The 16589-nt window shown below is 41.2% G+C and overlaps 1 protein-coding gene across 1 annotated transcript in view; it reads left to right on the top strand.

Annotated features, from left to right (window-relative positions):
* The first annotated feature begins 3502 nt into the window (after nt 1-3502).
* LOC134350594 (synaptojanin-2-like) overlaps nt 3503-16589 on the top strand; it is a 118404-nt gene continuing 105317 nt past the window's right edge. The window contains exons 1-2 of the mRNA XM_063056022.1: nt 3503-3766; nt 8065-8151. Of these exons, the coding sequence (XP_062912092.1) occupies nt 3643-3766; nt 8065-8151 (211 nt within the window). The 5' untranslated portion in view covers nt 3503-3642. The remainder of the gene's footprint in view (nt 3767-8064; nt 8152-16589) is intronic.

Raw genomic sequence — 16589 nt, forward strand, 5'->3', positions numbered from 1 at the left:
AGGAGCTCAAAACAGAATAACTATTTTGGGAATGTGATGTCAAGCATTCCTGTTGATCTGAACCAGTAGGGTGCAGTTTGTGTTTCAGTGTTGGGCTTTGGAGAGGCACTAATGTTAGATATCTTACGCCTTGCTCTTTTTCACATCGATTCATATCAAACTGCTTTCACTCAAAGCAATTCTATGGAGTGCAATTTAAAATTAAATGTAAGGTAAACTTCAGTTTAGAAATGATAGATCTAGCCAGCCTGAGAAATACACTCGTTAAACCAAAGCTTTTTGTAGATGAATTTCTTTCAAGTGCAGATCTGCATCTGAAAGAGAGCAATAGTTCTAACAATATAGGAGACAAATTCCTGGAATGTATCCCTGGTAGATTTCCAGATTAGTGTACTGAACCATTGAGGGAGCAGGCAAATTTAGAACTACTATTGTGCTGGGAAAAAAGTAACAAGTTTAAGGGTTGTCAACATTTTACCATTCAGTAAAGAATTACCAAAACATAAACAAGTGTGAAGTAGGGTATGAGAGTAAAGTAAACTAAAAGTTTTGAGTAAGCTAAAAACAAACTTTTTTTTCCTTTTTTCAAACCAAAGAATATCTACTGGTTTGTAAAAAGATTAGCAAGGCAAATATGGATCTCTTGCAGGTGGAGACTGCAGAATTTATAATGTGGATTAAGTAGATAACAGTGAAATTAAATACTTTGTGTTTGTTTGTCTTCACAGAATTACAACTAGAAATCTTGACAAATTTAGACCTCACAGTCTACATTCCAGTGTTTTGAAACAGCTGGCTATGGAGAAAGTGGATGTTCTGGTTATCACCTTCCAAAATTCAAATGATTCTGCAATGGTTCCTGCAGACTGGAAAGTGGTAAATATGACCACACTATTAAGAAATGAGAGAGACAGAAAATGTGGAAAATTGTTTTGTAGGTGGGAAAAACATAGGTGGGAAAATGCTGGAACCTAAGGATGTGGTACCAAGATATACGATTGTCATTGAGTCATAGAAAAGTACAGCACAGAAACAGGCCCCTCAGCCCATCTAGTCTATGCTTAACCAGTTAAACTGCCTACCCCCATTGACCTGTACAAGTACCATAGCCCTCAATGCCCCTACCATCCATGTACCTATCCAAACTTATCTTAAATGTTGAAATCAAGCTCACATGCACCACTTGCTCAGGCAACTCATTCCACACTTTTACGGCCCTCTGAGTGAAGAAGTTTCCCCTCATATTTCATCTTTCACCCTTAACCCATGACCTCTAGTTGTAGTCCCACACAACCTCAGTGGAAAAAGCCTGCTTACAGTTATCATATCTGTATGCATCATAATTTTGTATACCTCTATAAAATCTCCACTTTAGTCTTCAACATTCCAAGGAATAAAGTCCTAACTTATTCAATCCTTCCTCAAAACTCAAGCCTCCAGTCCTGGCAACATCCTTGTAAACTTTCTCTGTACTCTTTCAACCTTACTTGCATCTTTCCTGTAGGTGGGTGACCAAAACTGCACACAATACTCCATATTAGGCCTCTCCAATGTCAACATAACATCACATCTCCTGTACTCAGTCAGGTCGACCTTCACTAATCCGGCACCATTGGGACCTGAGGAGTGCCGGATTAGTGAAAATGCCGAATTACAGAAGGATCACATTAAGCATAATCAGTGCCAGATTATCAAAGGAACTGGATTACAGGCAGTCGGATTAGTGAAGGTTGACCAGTACTTCAATTTATAGAAGGGCAATGTGTCAAAAACTTTCTTTAAGACCCTTTCTACATGTGATGCCACTGGATCTGTATTGCCAGATGCCTTTGTTCTACAGCACCCCTTTCCATACGATAATTGTGCTAAGTGAACATGGATTTATGCATACAACATGGACCCTCAGAAAATAGAAAGTGTGTGTTGCTTGAATTTCCAGCATCTGCAGAATTCCTGTTGTTTGCATTTTCAAATCTCTTACTAACTCTTCCTTCAGTTAGTCCTGACGAAGGGTCTTGGCCTGAAACATCGACTGTACCTCTTCCTAGAGATGCTGCCTGGCCTGCAACTTTGATGTGTGTTGCATGAACAGGTCCTTCTCAGACTGGTTACTATGCTTGGACCCAAACTAATTCATGACAGCAAGGATTTGGATGAGAAGATCAAATGTGATGTTTCCAAGGCACTGATGATGCAAAACTTACTGGAATTGTAAATTGTGATAAGGTGCAAACAGCAGTGATAGAGGGAAGTTGATTGAATGAACACTAACAGGACAGATAGCATACTATATGGAAGAATGAGAGTTTATTCTCTTTGGTAGAATGCTGAGTTTTTTTAAAATGGTCAGATATTCGGAACTGAATTGGATGCAAGGTCTTGACTTGATACATCAACTGTTCTTTTGCCTCCACATATGCTGCATGATCCCTTGAGTTCTTGCCACAGTTTAGTTTTGGTCCACATTCCAGCATCTGTAGTCTCTTGTGTCTTCACACATTACCACTGCTGATTTAATTATCAGCATTCTGGGTCAAGGTCATTCATCAGGCATGGAGAGAAAGACAGCCAGCAAAAAAAGGGGGAGTGATGAGACTGGAGTCGGTAAGAGATTGGTGGACTGAAGAGGGCTGGAAGATAATGTGCAAAGGAGCCAGGTTGGCAAGGAAGGGTGGAGTTAGAAAATAGAGGTCGGTGGGTTTAAGGTGGAAGGAAAGGAACTGGTGGAGCCCAATTTTGGTGAGGTACACAGGGAGGCATTAACTGTTATCTCCAACCCTCTTTCCCCCCCATTTAAACTCCCCTTCCCCAGTCAGTTCAAGCCCCATTGAAGTACTGTACCACAGTCATTCTCTGAAAGTCAGATACTGTTTGTTTTGAAAACATGAAATGAAACAAAAAAGAACGAATATTTTTTTCTTGCTTTCTTAACCACACAATAGCCAGCCTTACCAATTTGTTGAATATTTAGTTTCTTTAAGACTGCTTGAGTTAATTGTGCCAAACTTTCCCTCGCGTACATGTAAAAGATCCCCAAAACATCAATTTGAAGAAGAATATTGGAGTTATTTCGGTATCCAGATTAAAAATCTATCGGACCAGTAACCCTTTGAGACAAAGTTTGCCCACTTAAGGTCGGGACGTGTCTGGGATATAAACTCCATGGTCATGGTCACCTTCACCCTCAACTTAACAGCCCATAGAGTGTTGTCCCTGTCTCCTCTATAGTTAACTTGGACCATTAGTCACTTGCTTACCACAAGAACGCGGAATGCCAGAGTCCAACCCAGCTCGGCTATTTCTTCTGGACCACCGTCTCCACCCTCCCCATCAAAGGCCATATCATTGCGGAGCCCCTGCGTAACTGCAGTTGCCTCTTCGTTTACAACCTCTCGATGGCGCTCCCGCCCAAGTGAAAGTTGAACGAGTTCTCGGCTTAGTACCTGCTATTGGCTGTGCTGCCCGAGACTGATCCACCTTGGACAGGGCGGAAGGAGAGCTTGGGGCTGGGTAGTGGGAGTGGTCGGGTTTGCGGCAAAGTTTCCGGGGAGATCGAACCGTAGGTGGCGAGGCGCTGCGTAAATGGAAGCCAGACTTAGGAAACGCACCGCACTCTGACCAGTGTTTCTCTCGAGCTCAGCCATGGCTTTGACCAAAGGGTTTCGAGTGTTTGGGAAGCGGGAGCCCGGTTTCTGTAGCGTGCTGCTGGGCTCCAGGAATCGCCAGGATTGCCTGCTGTTCAAGGCGGGTGCGGTAGCCGTCGTGTGTGAGTAGTCGCCCGCGTTTCCGGGGTGGCAATAGGGTGCACCCTTGGGACTTACCCGTTTCAGTTTAGCCCTAGGAACACGCAAAAAGCAGGTTGGGGGGGGAGTGCTTCTGGGCGCTCCAGTTAATCCAGGTAGAAGGGGAAATCTTGTCTGTTCTGTAAACTGAGCCTGGTTTAGTGATGTGATATTAAAAAATCGAACTCAAACAAAATACTGGTATTGACAAATTTGTATCTTGCCCTTCAAACACTTTCACCTTGCCGGCATTGGTTAATCAGAAATCTTTGCAAAATATACTTTTTTATCAGTCTTCTGCGCGGATACTCGGGTTGCGTGTATGTGGGAGGGCGTGAGCATTAACCGAAGTTGGGTACTAAATTGGGAAACAGGATGTCGTGGCAATAACCTGATTAGTTTTCGACTGCCGTGCAAATTATCAGAGGTAAATATTCGGAAGGAGAGGTTGCATTTCACTGGGCCCTGGCATTAAGGTTCTGGCCAGTATGGTTTTGCGATTGGACTGCTTTTTAACTATATTGGTGGGACCAAGATATTAATGGAGAAAAGTAAATAGGATTGTAACGAAGGCAATTTATTTCGTATGAAGGGAATTTCCACCGCACCACAGCATACATCACGCAACTGCAAGCAACTAGCTAACAAAGTGATGTTGACTTTTATACAAAGGGCAGGAAGTGAAGTCTGAAATGTAAGACTGTGTATGGTTTTAGTCCGCAAGTCTATTTGCTCAAGAGGGGTTGTCTTCATCTAATTACACAAGTCAGTTAAACTTGTCCACAAGGGTTCTGACAGTGCAAAGCGAGGGGAGAAAGCAGGCTGTGAGCCAATTGCAAAGGGACACACAGATTCGACAGGGGGATGGAAGATGAAGTACAGTCGAGGCAATTGTGAAATAAGGATGACATACCGAATATTGCAAATACATGAACCCACTAACATTAATATCCTATAATTCTTTGCAATATGTACTGATTTTCTCCTTGAAGTATAGATGTAAGTACAGTTGATTAATAATAAAGTACAATTGTACCAATTTTTTTATTTGCCTTGTTGAGTCATTTGCAGGGAAGTACAATTCTGTATATGCTTCCATTAGTTAATACCTTATAGACCTAAATTGAATTAATGTCACATTATTTAGGTTGCTTTGCAGTGGGATGCAGTTTGGTTAATGTTCGATGAGAGTGGAATGAATGCCTTCCATGTTCCCTGACATAAGTACTTCTAAAATTTTAAAATCATATTTGGTTAAGAAAAAAAAGCAAACTCGTTCTCCCAGCCTACATACCTAATAACCTTCTGTTTGTTTGTGGTTTTAATATTCATCTGAAGAAGTAGATGTTGGTTTTGCATCTCAAGGATGCCTTTTAATTATCCTGTGTGGTGTTGTTTTGAAATTGTCACCTGCATTCAATAATCCTGTATTGGATGCTATATTTTTGACAGTTATGTTATTAATAGTTTGGTTAGAGCAGGCATTGTCCAAACAAGAGAGGTAGGTTTATACATGTATCCAAAGGTGTATTTGTTTTTGAAATCTTAAGGAATGATGAAAACAATGGCCTTGAAGTTCCACAAAATGGTTTGATTGGGCAGGAATCTCCTATGCAGGAGATTATTAGTGCTACAAGAGACTGCAGATACTGGAATTTGGAGCAAATAAAATTCAGGAATTCAGCCGGTCAAGCAACATCTGCAGATGCTGGAATCCAGAATAACATATGCATAATGCTGGAGGAACTCAGCAGGTCAGACATCTGTGCAAAGGAATAAACAATGTTTTGGGCCTAGACCCTTTATGAGGATTGGAAAGGAAGGGGTATTGACAATTTCTTTCCAGATGCTGCCTAACCTGCTAAGTTCTCCCAACAGTTTTTTTTTGATTTACAGGATAAATAGTTTAGGTAGTAATTTTAACTGTTTTATGTTCTAGTGTATGATATTCAGCCATGAATACACTGATGCAGGTTATTCACTTTTTAGCAGTGCTCATTAATAATGAATGTCACTGTTAACAGATCCCCATTGTAGTGATTTGCAACATATACAGAATTATATGTTCTATAATTTCTATGTTTCTATAACAGTAACTTAGTGTAGTTTTTGTTCTGACCATGTAAACTGATGTGAATTGAAGGATGCTGCATTGATGGGAGCTTAATTTAATTAGACAGGCTGAAGTATTCTCTTCATAAAAATATTTTCACTGATACATCTCAAAGGTCAGTTCAAGGTTAATGGGAGAACTTCTTGCAGGACTTGACATTGGGACATGCTGTCATAGATTAACTGTTGCCTCTGCAAATTTCTGGTCTGGTTCAGTTCAGTCTGCAAGAATGAAAAAGGTTGTTTCAAGGTTCTGTGTAGGTTTGTTTTTGTACAGAGTGTGGTAGGGTGCCTGACATCCACTGCTGGGGGTGGTGGTAGAGGCACATGGATGTAATAAAAATGAAGGGGTATAGACTGAAGGTGGAAGGGATTAGACTGATTGTGGAATAGGCTGATCTAGTTCAGCACAATGTTGTGGGCTGAAGGACTCGTACTGTGCTACACAGTTTTATGTAAATATGTTTTTAACCATGGCAAACACACTGTGACTAGGTCTGAAAGAAAAGTAACCTACCAGTAATGGGAGAAGATATGAGATCTAAGGGATTCTGTGAATGCTGGAAATCTTGACTAACAAACAAAATGCTGGAGAAACTCAGCAAGTCGGCAGCACCTAGGAGGGGAGATAAACAGTCAATGTTTCAGGCTGAGGCCCTTCACCAGGACTGGAAAGAAGGGGACAGAAGCCAGCCTAAAGGAAGTGGGGAAGGGGAGGCAAGCTGGCAGTAACAGGTGAGTCCAGATGAGCAGGAAAATGGGAATGATATGTGAAGCTAAGAGATGATAGGTGCTGAACAAGATGGAAAGGGCTGTAGAGGGAATCGGATAAGATAGTAGATCATAGAATAAAAGGAGGGGAACCAAAGAAAGGTGGAGGAGGGGAAGCGGAGGGGTGATAGGGCCACAGAAATAAGGGAAAAGAAGAGGAATAACCATTCCCCTCCGTTTTCTTTGATTGCCTGTGCCTTCTCACCCCTCTTCCCCAAACCTTGTGACCTGTCCATCACCATTTTAGTTACCACCTGCTTCTCTATTCTATGGTCACTTGTCCTCTCTTAACAGATTCCTTATTCACCCTTTTGCCTCTTCCACATCACCTCCTAGATTCTCATTTTATTCACTTTCATCCCCTCTTCCCCTACCCACTTACCTTCTTCCTCACCTGTACTCACCTATCACCTGCCAGTTTGTGCATCTGTTCCTCCCCCTATCTTTTTATTCCAGCTTCTGCCCCCTTTCTTTCAAATCCTGCTGAATGGTCTCAGCTCTAGTCAGCAACTGTTCATTTTCCTCCATTGATACTGCCTTGACCTGCTGAGTTCCTCCAGCATTTTGTATGTGTTGCAGAAGATATTAAATGCTGTGTTCATAGAAAGCACAACTTGCCATGAGGAGTTTAGCAGTGGTATTACCAGAAGCAACACATGAGTAAGTCCACTGTTCTGTGATTGGTACCGAGAGCTGGAGGGTAAGAAATGTTAACAGTTTAAAGCTTGAAGGGAGAGGAGATAGAGTTATGAAGCAGATCATATTAATTGCATGGCAACATGGACTGTGCAATTTATAAACGCAAACAACAGGAATTCTGCAGATGCCTATTACCTGTCCAGCTCTTGGCTCCATCCCTCCCCCTCCTGTCTTCTCCTATCATTTTGGATCTCCCCCTCCCCCTCCCCCTCCCCCTCCAGCTTTCAAATCCCTTACTCACTCTTCCTTCAGTTAGTCCTGACGAAGGGTCTCGGCCTGAAACGTCGACTGCACCTCTTCCTACAGATGCTGCCTGGCCTGCTGTGTTCACCAGCAACTTTTATGTCTGTGCAATTTATATTTGTTTTGAGTTGCCTTTAGTGCAGGGGTCCCCAACCTTTTGCGCACCACGGGCCGGTTTAATATTGACAATATTGTTGTGGACCAGGGGGGTGGGGAGGTAGTGTTCAAGTTCAACAGTGAGTGTGACAGGGAATGAGAAAAGGTGCAGCTGACTCATATCGTTTCATATCGCCAAATCATATCGTTTCCTCGCGGCCCAGTAGCACATGCTCGAGGCCTGGTGGTTGGGGACCACTGCTTTAGTGGATGTTAAAGCTCTTTCATTACTTAACCACTATTTAAATTCCAATTAGATCCCACGTCATTTGTGTAATGGGAATGTTTGGTTTTGTTTCAGCATCAGTAGAGAAGGAGGTTGCGAAGGAACGTTATGAGAAAATAATGGATGCATATGGCTGTTTGGGTGTACTTCGAATTAAGAGTGGTAAGTGAACTAGTGGTGTTAAAATTTCTGAATATAATGGGATCAGGTAAAATAGGGATCACTTTTATAAAACATCTCATTTTAAATACAAAGATTAAAATAGCAAATCTGTGCTTCTGCATTCTATAATGCTGGTTTTATTAAAACTAATATTGTTGATAGTGTACGTATGCATATGTTTTTCTATTTTTTCATTTTCATTACGTTCAAGATATTTTGAAATGCCAACTTATTTCATACTAGAATGCACGTGTATTTTCAAGTATACTTCCAATTCCCTTTTTAAAATTACTGTGGAATGTTCTATCAGATTATGACCAGCTGTAAAATGAATTAGCCCATTCTACTTTTCTTGCCAATTATCTTAATTTTGTATTCTGACTTCTGTTTTCACCATTGAATTAATCGAGACTCTTCCATATGCTGAACACTGCTATTTAATCCCTATCCTTCGCTTTCCAAGAAGAACAATCAAACCTATTCTCTTCCCCCTTGTCTATTTTGATACATCTCCTCAGTGTCTTTTAGGAGATGTTGATATCCTAACTGGACAAATTACCTCCACTGAAGACTAACCAGTGATTTATAACAATTTACAATTACCTTTGTACTCCTTTTATCTTCCTTTTTAAAAAAAAGGATAATTTGTTGTTCCAGTTATGATGTTGTGGTTAGATTACCAGATCAGTAAGTAATCCAGACATGAGGATTAACAATCCACAGGTAGAGTTGAAATTCTGTTATTACAAATGTGGAATGTATACTTGGTTAATTAAATAATCTGGAATTGAAAGCCCATCTGTTTCATTGATGTGTTATGTGGCATTACTGTTGTGCTGTATGGGATAGATTCCAGAATAGGTTTGATAGCTCATAATGGGACTTCATAGCACCATGTTTGGCTGTGGAGGACAGCATGATCTGTAATTTCAGAGCCAGGTAGATCAAGGATGAATACAATTAGTACTTAAAAATGTATTTGGCTTCTGAAGAGTACGTGTCTCTAATGGCATTTAGTCTTCCGTCTTTTGTTAGTATCAGACTGTGACTTCTGAATTTAAAGTCACATCAAAGTCAGTTGCCCATTGAGAATGGAGTGACTTGGGCTGGTGGGTGGAATTGTCCCATTTTGAAGTCTCCTAGCATGCCTTAATCCTGGGAAAGAAGTTGGTATTTAAAATAGAGATCAGTGCCATCTCTATATGAAATGGAGGGATTTTGTCTGACAGTCAAGTCAGCGTGTCCTCATTTCTAAAGATATGGACTGATTGCCAGGCCAGTGTGTCTGCATCATGTTTTAAGTAATGGGTAGAAGGATTAAAGAGATGATAAAATGTTTACCTCAGGTGGTGGTGGAGGTCTGGAACTGGCTATCTGAGAGGGTGGTAGAGATCGAAGCACACCACATACATATAAAAAAAATGCCTGTTGTGATCTGTAAGGCAATAGACCTAAGAACGGGAAGTGGGATTAGGCTGGAGTTTGTCTTTTAGCCACCCATTGAATGACTTTTTCTGTGATTTCCCTGATCTGTAATATTGTGCTGTTTACTATATGTTACATTTCTTTGTTCATCAGTTCAGTTTTCTTCTATGTCTGTCAATTCAGCAGTCTTTGACCACATTCAGTTATCCTCAAAGATCAACTTTTTTAAAAATGTTCAAGACTTTTTAAATATGTGGAGAGATGATGGGATTTAATTCCTCTGCTACTTTTTATTCTCTTGTTATTAACAACATTTTATTTATATTCAGAGAACTTCACAGAAAAGCTAGAAAGTCAAGGCTCTTGTGTAAATAAGGAAAGTATTAAAAACTGATAAATCCCAAAGCTGTGAATCCCAGAGGTGTAAGTGAACTGGTGTCACAGGTTATTAATGCTTTAACTTCTAAAATTCTATAGATTTTGAATGGATCCTGGAGGATAGAAATGTGAGTCCATTATGAAAGAAAGGAACAGGAGATAAAATTGAGAACTAGGATCTGAGATTATACATTGGTAGTAAGAAATATGCTGGAAGTTTTAATAAAGAATATGTATAGACTCTTAGAAAATAATAATAGACTTCAGCAGATTTGGCAGGAACCTATGGCGGAGAAATCTTACGTTAGTAATCTATTGGATATATCTAGTGTCGTACATGCATTAGAATTGGTGAATGTTGTATATTCAGATTTTCAGAAGGCTTTTGAAGTCCCATATGGCAGGTTGGTGAAAAATTAGAGCACCTAGAATTGATGGCCATGTCTTGGATAGAGAAGGAAGTGTAGATTGGCTGGTTCTGACTTGTGGGTTATTGTTAAATTCACTGCCATTTCTATTCTAGCAATAGCCAGTGAATCTCCCGCATCTTCTGTTTTAATAGCTACTGGCGATTATTTCCAATTAGCTTTGGCCTGATTTATTCGGCTTATTCTCTTCCAGTTGACCATTCGTATCTCTGAATGAACATACCCTTTTTCAAAAAATGCTACATATCATAACAATCAGTTTCCCAAAACAACATGTCCAATTTCATTTCCAGACCTCCATCCAGTGCAGCTTAGGCTGGTCAAGGAAGTTCTCTCACAGATCTTTCAGGAATTTTTCTCCTACTGAAAGTTTTGATTTTCTGATTCCCTCTCCCATCTGTCTTGGTGTTGGAAGCCAATAGGCAGCAGTGAAAACTGCTACACTATTGTGTTGCTCTCTCATGTCATAGAGACTTCAGATTTTATACCAAAGGAAATTTGGTAAATGGCAAACCGGTAATGACAAATGAAATTGAATTTGGAAAAGTACAGGATGTTGCATTTTGGAAAGTCATATCCAGTTAGGATTTCAACAGTAAATGGCAGGGCTCTGGTGAGTGTTCTTGAACAGAGGAACTTTTGGAATACAAGTGCATTGCCCCCTTAAAGTGAAGTCACAGGGAGACGGTCGTGAAGAATGCTTTTGGCATTCAGGGGATTGAGTTTAAAAGTTGGGAGGTCGTAGTGTGGTTGTACAGGATGCTGTTGAGGTCACACTTGGTGTATTGCATTCAGTTTTGGTCAGCCTATTAAGGGAAATATGTTATTAAACTAGAAAGGGAGCATAAAAGATTTGCAAGGATATTGCCAGGACTTGAGGGATTGAGTTATAGGGAGAGGTTGGACAGTCCAGAAGTTTAATTTTTGAAGAATAGGAGACTGAGGTCCTTATAGAGGTGTATAAAATCACGAGTGGCATAGATAGGGTGAATGCACTCAGATTTTTTTCCACACGGTTGGTGTCTTGGTCTTTTTCCTTCGATCAAGAAGCAGAGGACATAGGTTTAAGGTGAGAAGGGAAAGATTAAATAGGAACTTGAGGTCAACTTATTTACACAAAGGGTGAAATAGATATAAAATGAGCTGCCTGAGGAAGTGGTGAAGTCATGTACAATAACAACTTTTAAAAGACAGTTGGACAGGTATACGAGTGGAAAAATTTAGAAGGCTGTGCTCCATATGGTGGCAGATGGGACGAGCTTGGATGGAGCACCTTGGTCAGCATGAACCAGCTGGGCTGAAATGCAGAGTGGAACCGACCCAACTCTATGAAATCAGTTGGTTGAAAGAGAGCAGGAATTAAAAGCAGCATATGATCTATGGGGATAGTGTGTTTCTGTCTGATATGCTGGCCTGATTGCCCAAATTCTTACAAGAACTATTCTGGCTAATTTTACTTAGAATTATGAATGAGAAAGGACACCGACCCATCTATTCTGCCCCAGTTTTCAGAAGAATTACATTTTGAACCCATCACTTTATCCTTGGGATTCCTTTTCCCTCATCCATCTGTTGATCCTTTATTGATGGTTCTACTGAAACCATTTCCAAAGCAAATCGGACATGGTGTACCTCAGCAACAGACAAAATGCTGGAGGAACTCAGCAGGTCAGGCAGCCTCTATGGAAATGACTAAACAGTCAATGTTTCAGGCCGAGATCCTTCTTAAGGACTGAAAAGCAAGGGTGAAGATGCCAGAATATCCCTAATTCTAAATATGCCTCATATTAAATAATTTCTTCCTCTCATACATTGCTATTTTTGCTTTTCACTCTGAATCTCTGCTGTCAGTATATTGACTTCCCAGGTACTGAAAATAGTTTTAGTTTATCTGAAAGCTTCATGACACTGGTCTACCAAATATCTACTGCTCCAAAGAGAAGGAAGCACAGTTTCTGCAGTCTATTTATGAAACCTCACAAATGAGGTACATTTCCCTCGAATGGTAAGAGCAAGTAGGATCAGTCAAGTAAACGGAATTAGAGAGATTTCCATCATTTAAAATTTTGTGTTTGTTTATAACACCTTTAGTCAAGAGAAATGTTGGATTTTTATTGATTTCTGTATCACCTAAAATATTTAAACATTTTTGTCAGGTTAGGAATTAATGGTGTTGCTGTAAAGCACAAATGATTAATTCTCTACAGTGTCTTTTCTACAATAATTTTGGTGTTTTAAATTCATTAAACAAGGCAGGTTGTGGGTACAATATAACATTGCTCATGCACCTTTCAAAAGGAGAAAAAAACCCTGCTTTATGAAAGTGGTTGTTTATGCTGACAAAGTACTTTCCAGATCTGGTAGGAGTTGGTAAATCTAATTGCCAATGAATTATACCCATCAACATATCCAACCCAAGGCAAAGCTGAGTTAACTGAACCTGGAAACCAGTTTTTCTACTCCAGTAGCTTTGTGGTGATAAGGAATCAGTTGCCAACAGGTAACTGAAGGTCTGGGGCTTATTAGTTTGCTAACTGTTTTCAGTGTTTCAGATCAATCTGAAATGTGCATGGAAGGAAATGTACTTAAGCTAACCAGCAGACCCAAGCATGTGTTCTGAATCTTCAGCTAATCCTTTTGAGTATTTTCCAGCTTGCTTGGAATTTTGTATTTTAACTATGAATGTTAATTGAGAACATGTAAGTATGAGATTCAGATTTATTTATCGCATGTACATGGAAACATACAATGAAATGTATCATTTGCTTTAACAACCAACAACCCAAATATGTGCCAGGGGCAATCGGTGAATATCAGCACACATTTTAGTGCCAATACAGGATGCTCACAATATTCAGCAGAACAATACAAGCAGAAGCAGCAACAACAGAACTAAACAAGACAACAATAGCAAACCAAGTCACCCTCCCATTTACCCCCCCCCCCATATACACAGATAATCCCCACTTCACACCACCTCCAGCCTCCAGTTCTTGGCCCTGGACTCTCAAACTGGCAGACATCAGACCTCCAGCCCCTAGTGCCTGCCCCAGGCTCATAGACCTCTACCTCTGAGTTGCCAACTTCAGTCTTCAATCTTCAGGCTTTCTACGTTAGACTCACTGAACTCTGGACTTTGATCTTCGGCTTTTCCCTTTGGACTTTGCCAATCTCTGGGTATTGACTGATCATGGTTTTGACCTCTGGACTCACATGGACCTCCAACCCTGGTGGCCTGGGGGTTCACAAGCCCTCGTCACTTCCACCTTTATGGACCAGCGTCTTGAGACTCACCCGTGGATCACTGGTCTCCTCAGTGCTTGCTGACCCAGTCTCCAAGATAGCTGGCCTTTGACCAAGGAGCACTTCGGGCCTCGACTTCCAGATTTATACAAACCCCTGACCCCAAGTGACTCTGACAGTTAATAGCAGCTCAGCTGCACAAGTAATCTGTTGTTTGGTTGCTGTCTCAGGATCATTTAGCCTGTGAGCTGATATATAAATTGGCCTTTCACATGGTCAGTTTTAAAATACAAGATAATAACCGAGCTGGAAAGTACTTCACCTTTATGACAACTTCTATAAAATTACCCTAAGCATTATTCACAAGAGCAACCTCAATTTCGTGTCTCTTCACCCAACAAATCCTTCATCCTCCAGAAGGGCATTGATAAGAGTGAGTGGGGGAATGATTTTTGTTGTGCAGGTTTAAGATAATGGATTAGAATAAAAGAGTCATAGAGCACGACAGCACAGAAGTAGGCTCTTCTGCCCACCTAGTCCATGTCAGTAGCCCCATCAGACTGCATCTGGACCATATCCCTCCAAACCCCTCCCATCTATGTACCTGTTCAAACTTCACTTTGGCAGGGAGCACGTTCCACACTCTCAACACCCTCTGAGTGAAGAGTACCCCCTTAGATTCCCTTTAATTATTTTACCTTTCGTTCTTGACCTGTGACCTCTAGTTCTAGACTCACCCAACCTCAGGGGAAAATGCCTGCCCTCTATCTGTACCCCTCATAATTTTGTATACCCCTCATTCTCCTGCACTGCAGATAATAAAATTCTAATCTCTTCAAACTTTTCCTATAACTCAGCTCCTCAAGTCCTGGCAACATCCTTGAAAATTTTGTGTAACATTTTTTTCAGGAAGCAAGTTAGAATCTGATTTGCTTTAGCTGGAGGTGATAGGAATGGATTCAGCGATAATTGTGATGAGCAAAGTTGATGTCAGCTGTGGGTCCAGTGGGTGTGATTGATGCTTACTATGAATATCTGTTTCTTTGGGGCTGGTTTGTCGTGATTGATGATCACCAACAGATCAGTGACTCCATGATCTCTAGTATTTGAGGAATTTATTCTGTGTGAAATGATTGTCATGTTGTTTCCGGAGCAGTTTCTGAGATGCCCAATATTATTCACTGTAAATTTCAGTTCCTTCAGTCTGATCAAACATAATGAGCATAGGCCTTTATGGAAATTAGTCATCCCCTCTTCCATCAAAAATAGATTCATAGTGTTTACATATTTATTAAGGCACATTTAAAAAAAAATTCAACAAAGACAAAACTGCAAAAAGAAAAAATATCCCAAAGCTACTGATAGAGTAATTCTGTTGTCAGTTCCTTCTCGGCAGTACGTTGGATGTAAACTCTTCTCTTAAGTTGTCTGCTTCATGAATACAGCTTCTGCATTTTGAATGTCTTCATACTTAGTTTACTAATTAACTTCTCAGTTCACTAGCACAAGACATTCTGCAGTGCTGGAAATCCCACAAAATGCTGGAGGGACACAGCAGGGCAGGTAGCATCTGTGGAAATGAACAAACGGTCAACGTTTCACAACTGGAAAGAAAGGGGAAGATGCCAGAATAACAAGTTGGGGAAGGGAAAGAAGGAAAGCTATAAGTATTAGGTGAAGCCAGGTGGGTGGGAAAGATAAAGGGCTGGAGATGAAGGAATTTGTTAGGAGAGGAGAGTGGACCATGGGTGAAGGAAAGGAGGAGGGGCATCATGGGGAGGTGATAGGTGAGAAGAGGTAAGAGGCCAGAGTAGGCAAGCGAAGCAGAGGTGAGGGGGAGGAAAATTGTTTTTACTGGAAGAAGAAATGGATATTCGTTGCATCAGGTTGGATGCAATATAAGGTGTTGCTGCAAGACAGGAATAGGAATCAGAATTAAAATGTTTGGCCACTGGGAAGTTCTGCTTTTGGCAGATAGAGTGGAGGGGCTTGACGAAACACCCTTCCAATTTATGAAGGCTTCACTAATGTAGAGGAGGCCGCATCGTGAGCACAGGATTCAATAGACAACCCCAGCAGATTTGCAGATGAAATGTTCCCTCACCTGGAAGGACTGTTTGGGGCCCTGAATGGAGGTGAGGGAGGAAGTAGATGGGCAGGTGTAGCACTTTGCCTGCTTGAAGGGATAAGTGCCAGGAGGGAGGTTAGTGGGGGGGGGAATGAATATACAAGAGAATCATGGAGGGAGCAATCGCTGTGTAGAGTGGGGAGGGGGGTAAAGCTGTGCTTGGTAGTAAGGTCCCTTTGGAGGTTGCAGAGAATGATGTGCTGGATGCGGAGGCTCATGAGGTGAAAGGTTCGGACAGGATGAACTTTATCACTGTAAAGGTGGTGGGAAGATGTGGTGAGTGCAGATATCTGGGAAATGGAGAAGATGCACTTGAGGGCAGCATCAATGGTAGACAAAAGGAAATTCTGTTCCTTGAAGGAGGAGGACATCGCTGATGTCCTCAAAAGGAAAGCTTCAGCCTGAGAACAGATGTGGTGACGACAAAGGAACTGAGAAAAGGGGATAGCATGTTTACAGGAGACAGGGTGGGAAGAGATATGGTCAAGATGGCCATGGTCTTGGTAGTTTGTAAAAGATATCTGTCGACAGTTTTTCTCCAGAGATGGAGATGGAGAGATCAAGAAAAGGGAGGGTGGTGTCAGAAATGGACCAAGTGAATTTAAGGGCAGGGTGGAAGTTGGAGACAAAGTTGATGAAATTGATGAGCTCAGCATGGGTGCATGAAGCAGCACTATTGCAGTCATCAATGTAGTGGAGGAAGAGTTAGGGAGAATTACCAGGGAAGGCTTGGAACATGGACTGTTCTGCGTAGCCAATGAAAGGCAAGCATAGCTGGGGCCCATGGCTACACCTCGAGTCTGGAGAATGTGGGAGGTTCGAAGGAGAAATTATTG

The sequence above is a fragment of the Mobula hypostoma genome, chromosome 8 (assembly GCF_963921235.1).
Source record: "Mobula hypostoma chromosome 8, sMobHyp1.1, whole genome shotgun sequence".
In the NCBI taxonomy this organism is placed as follows: Eukaryota; Metazoa; Chordata; class Chondrichthyes; order Myliobatiformes; family Myliobatidae; genus Mobula; species Mobula hypostoma.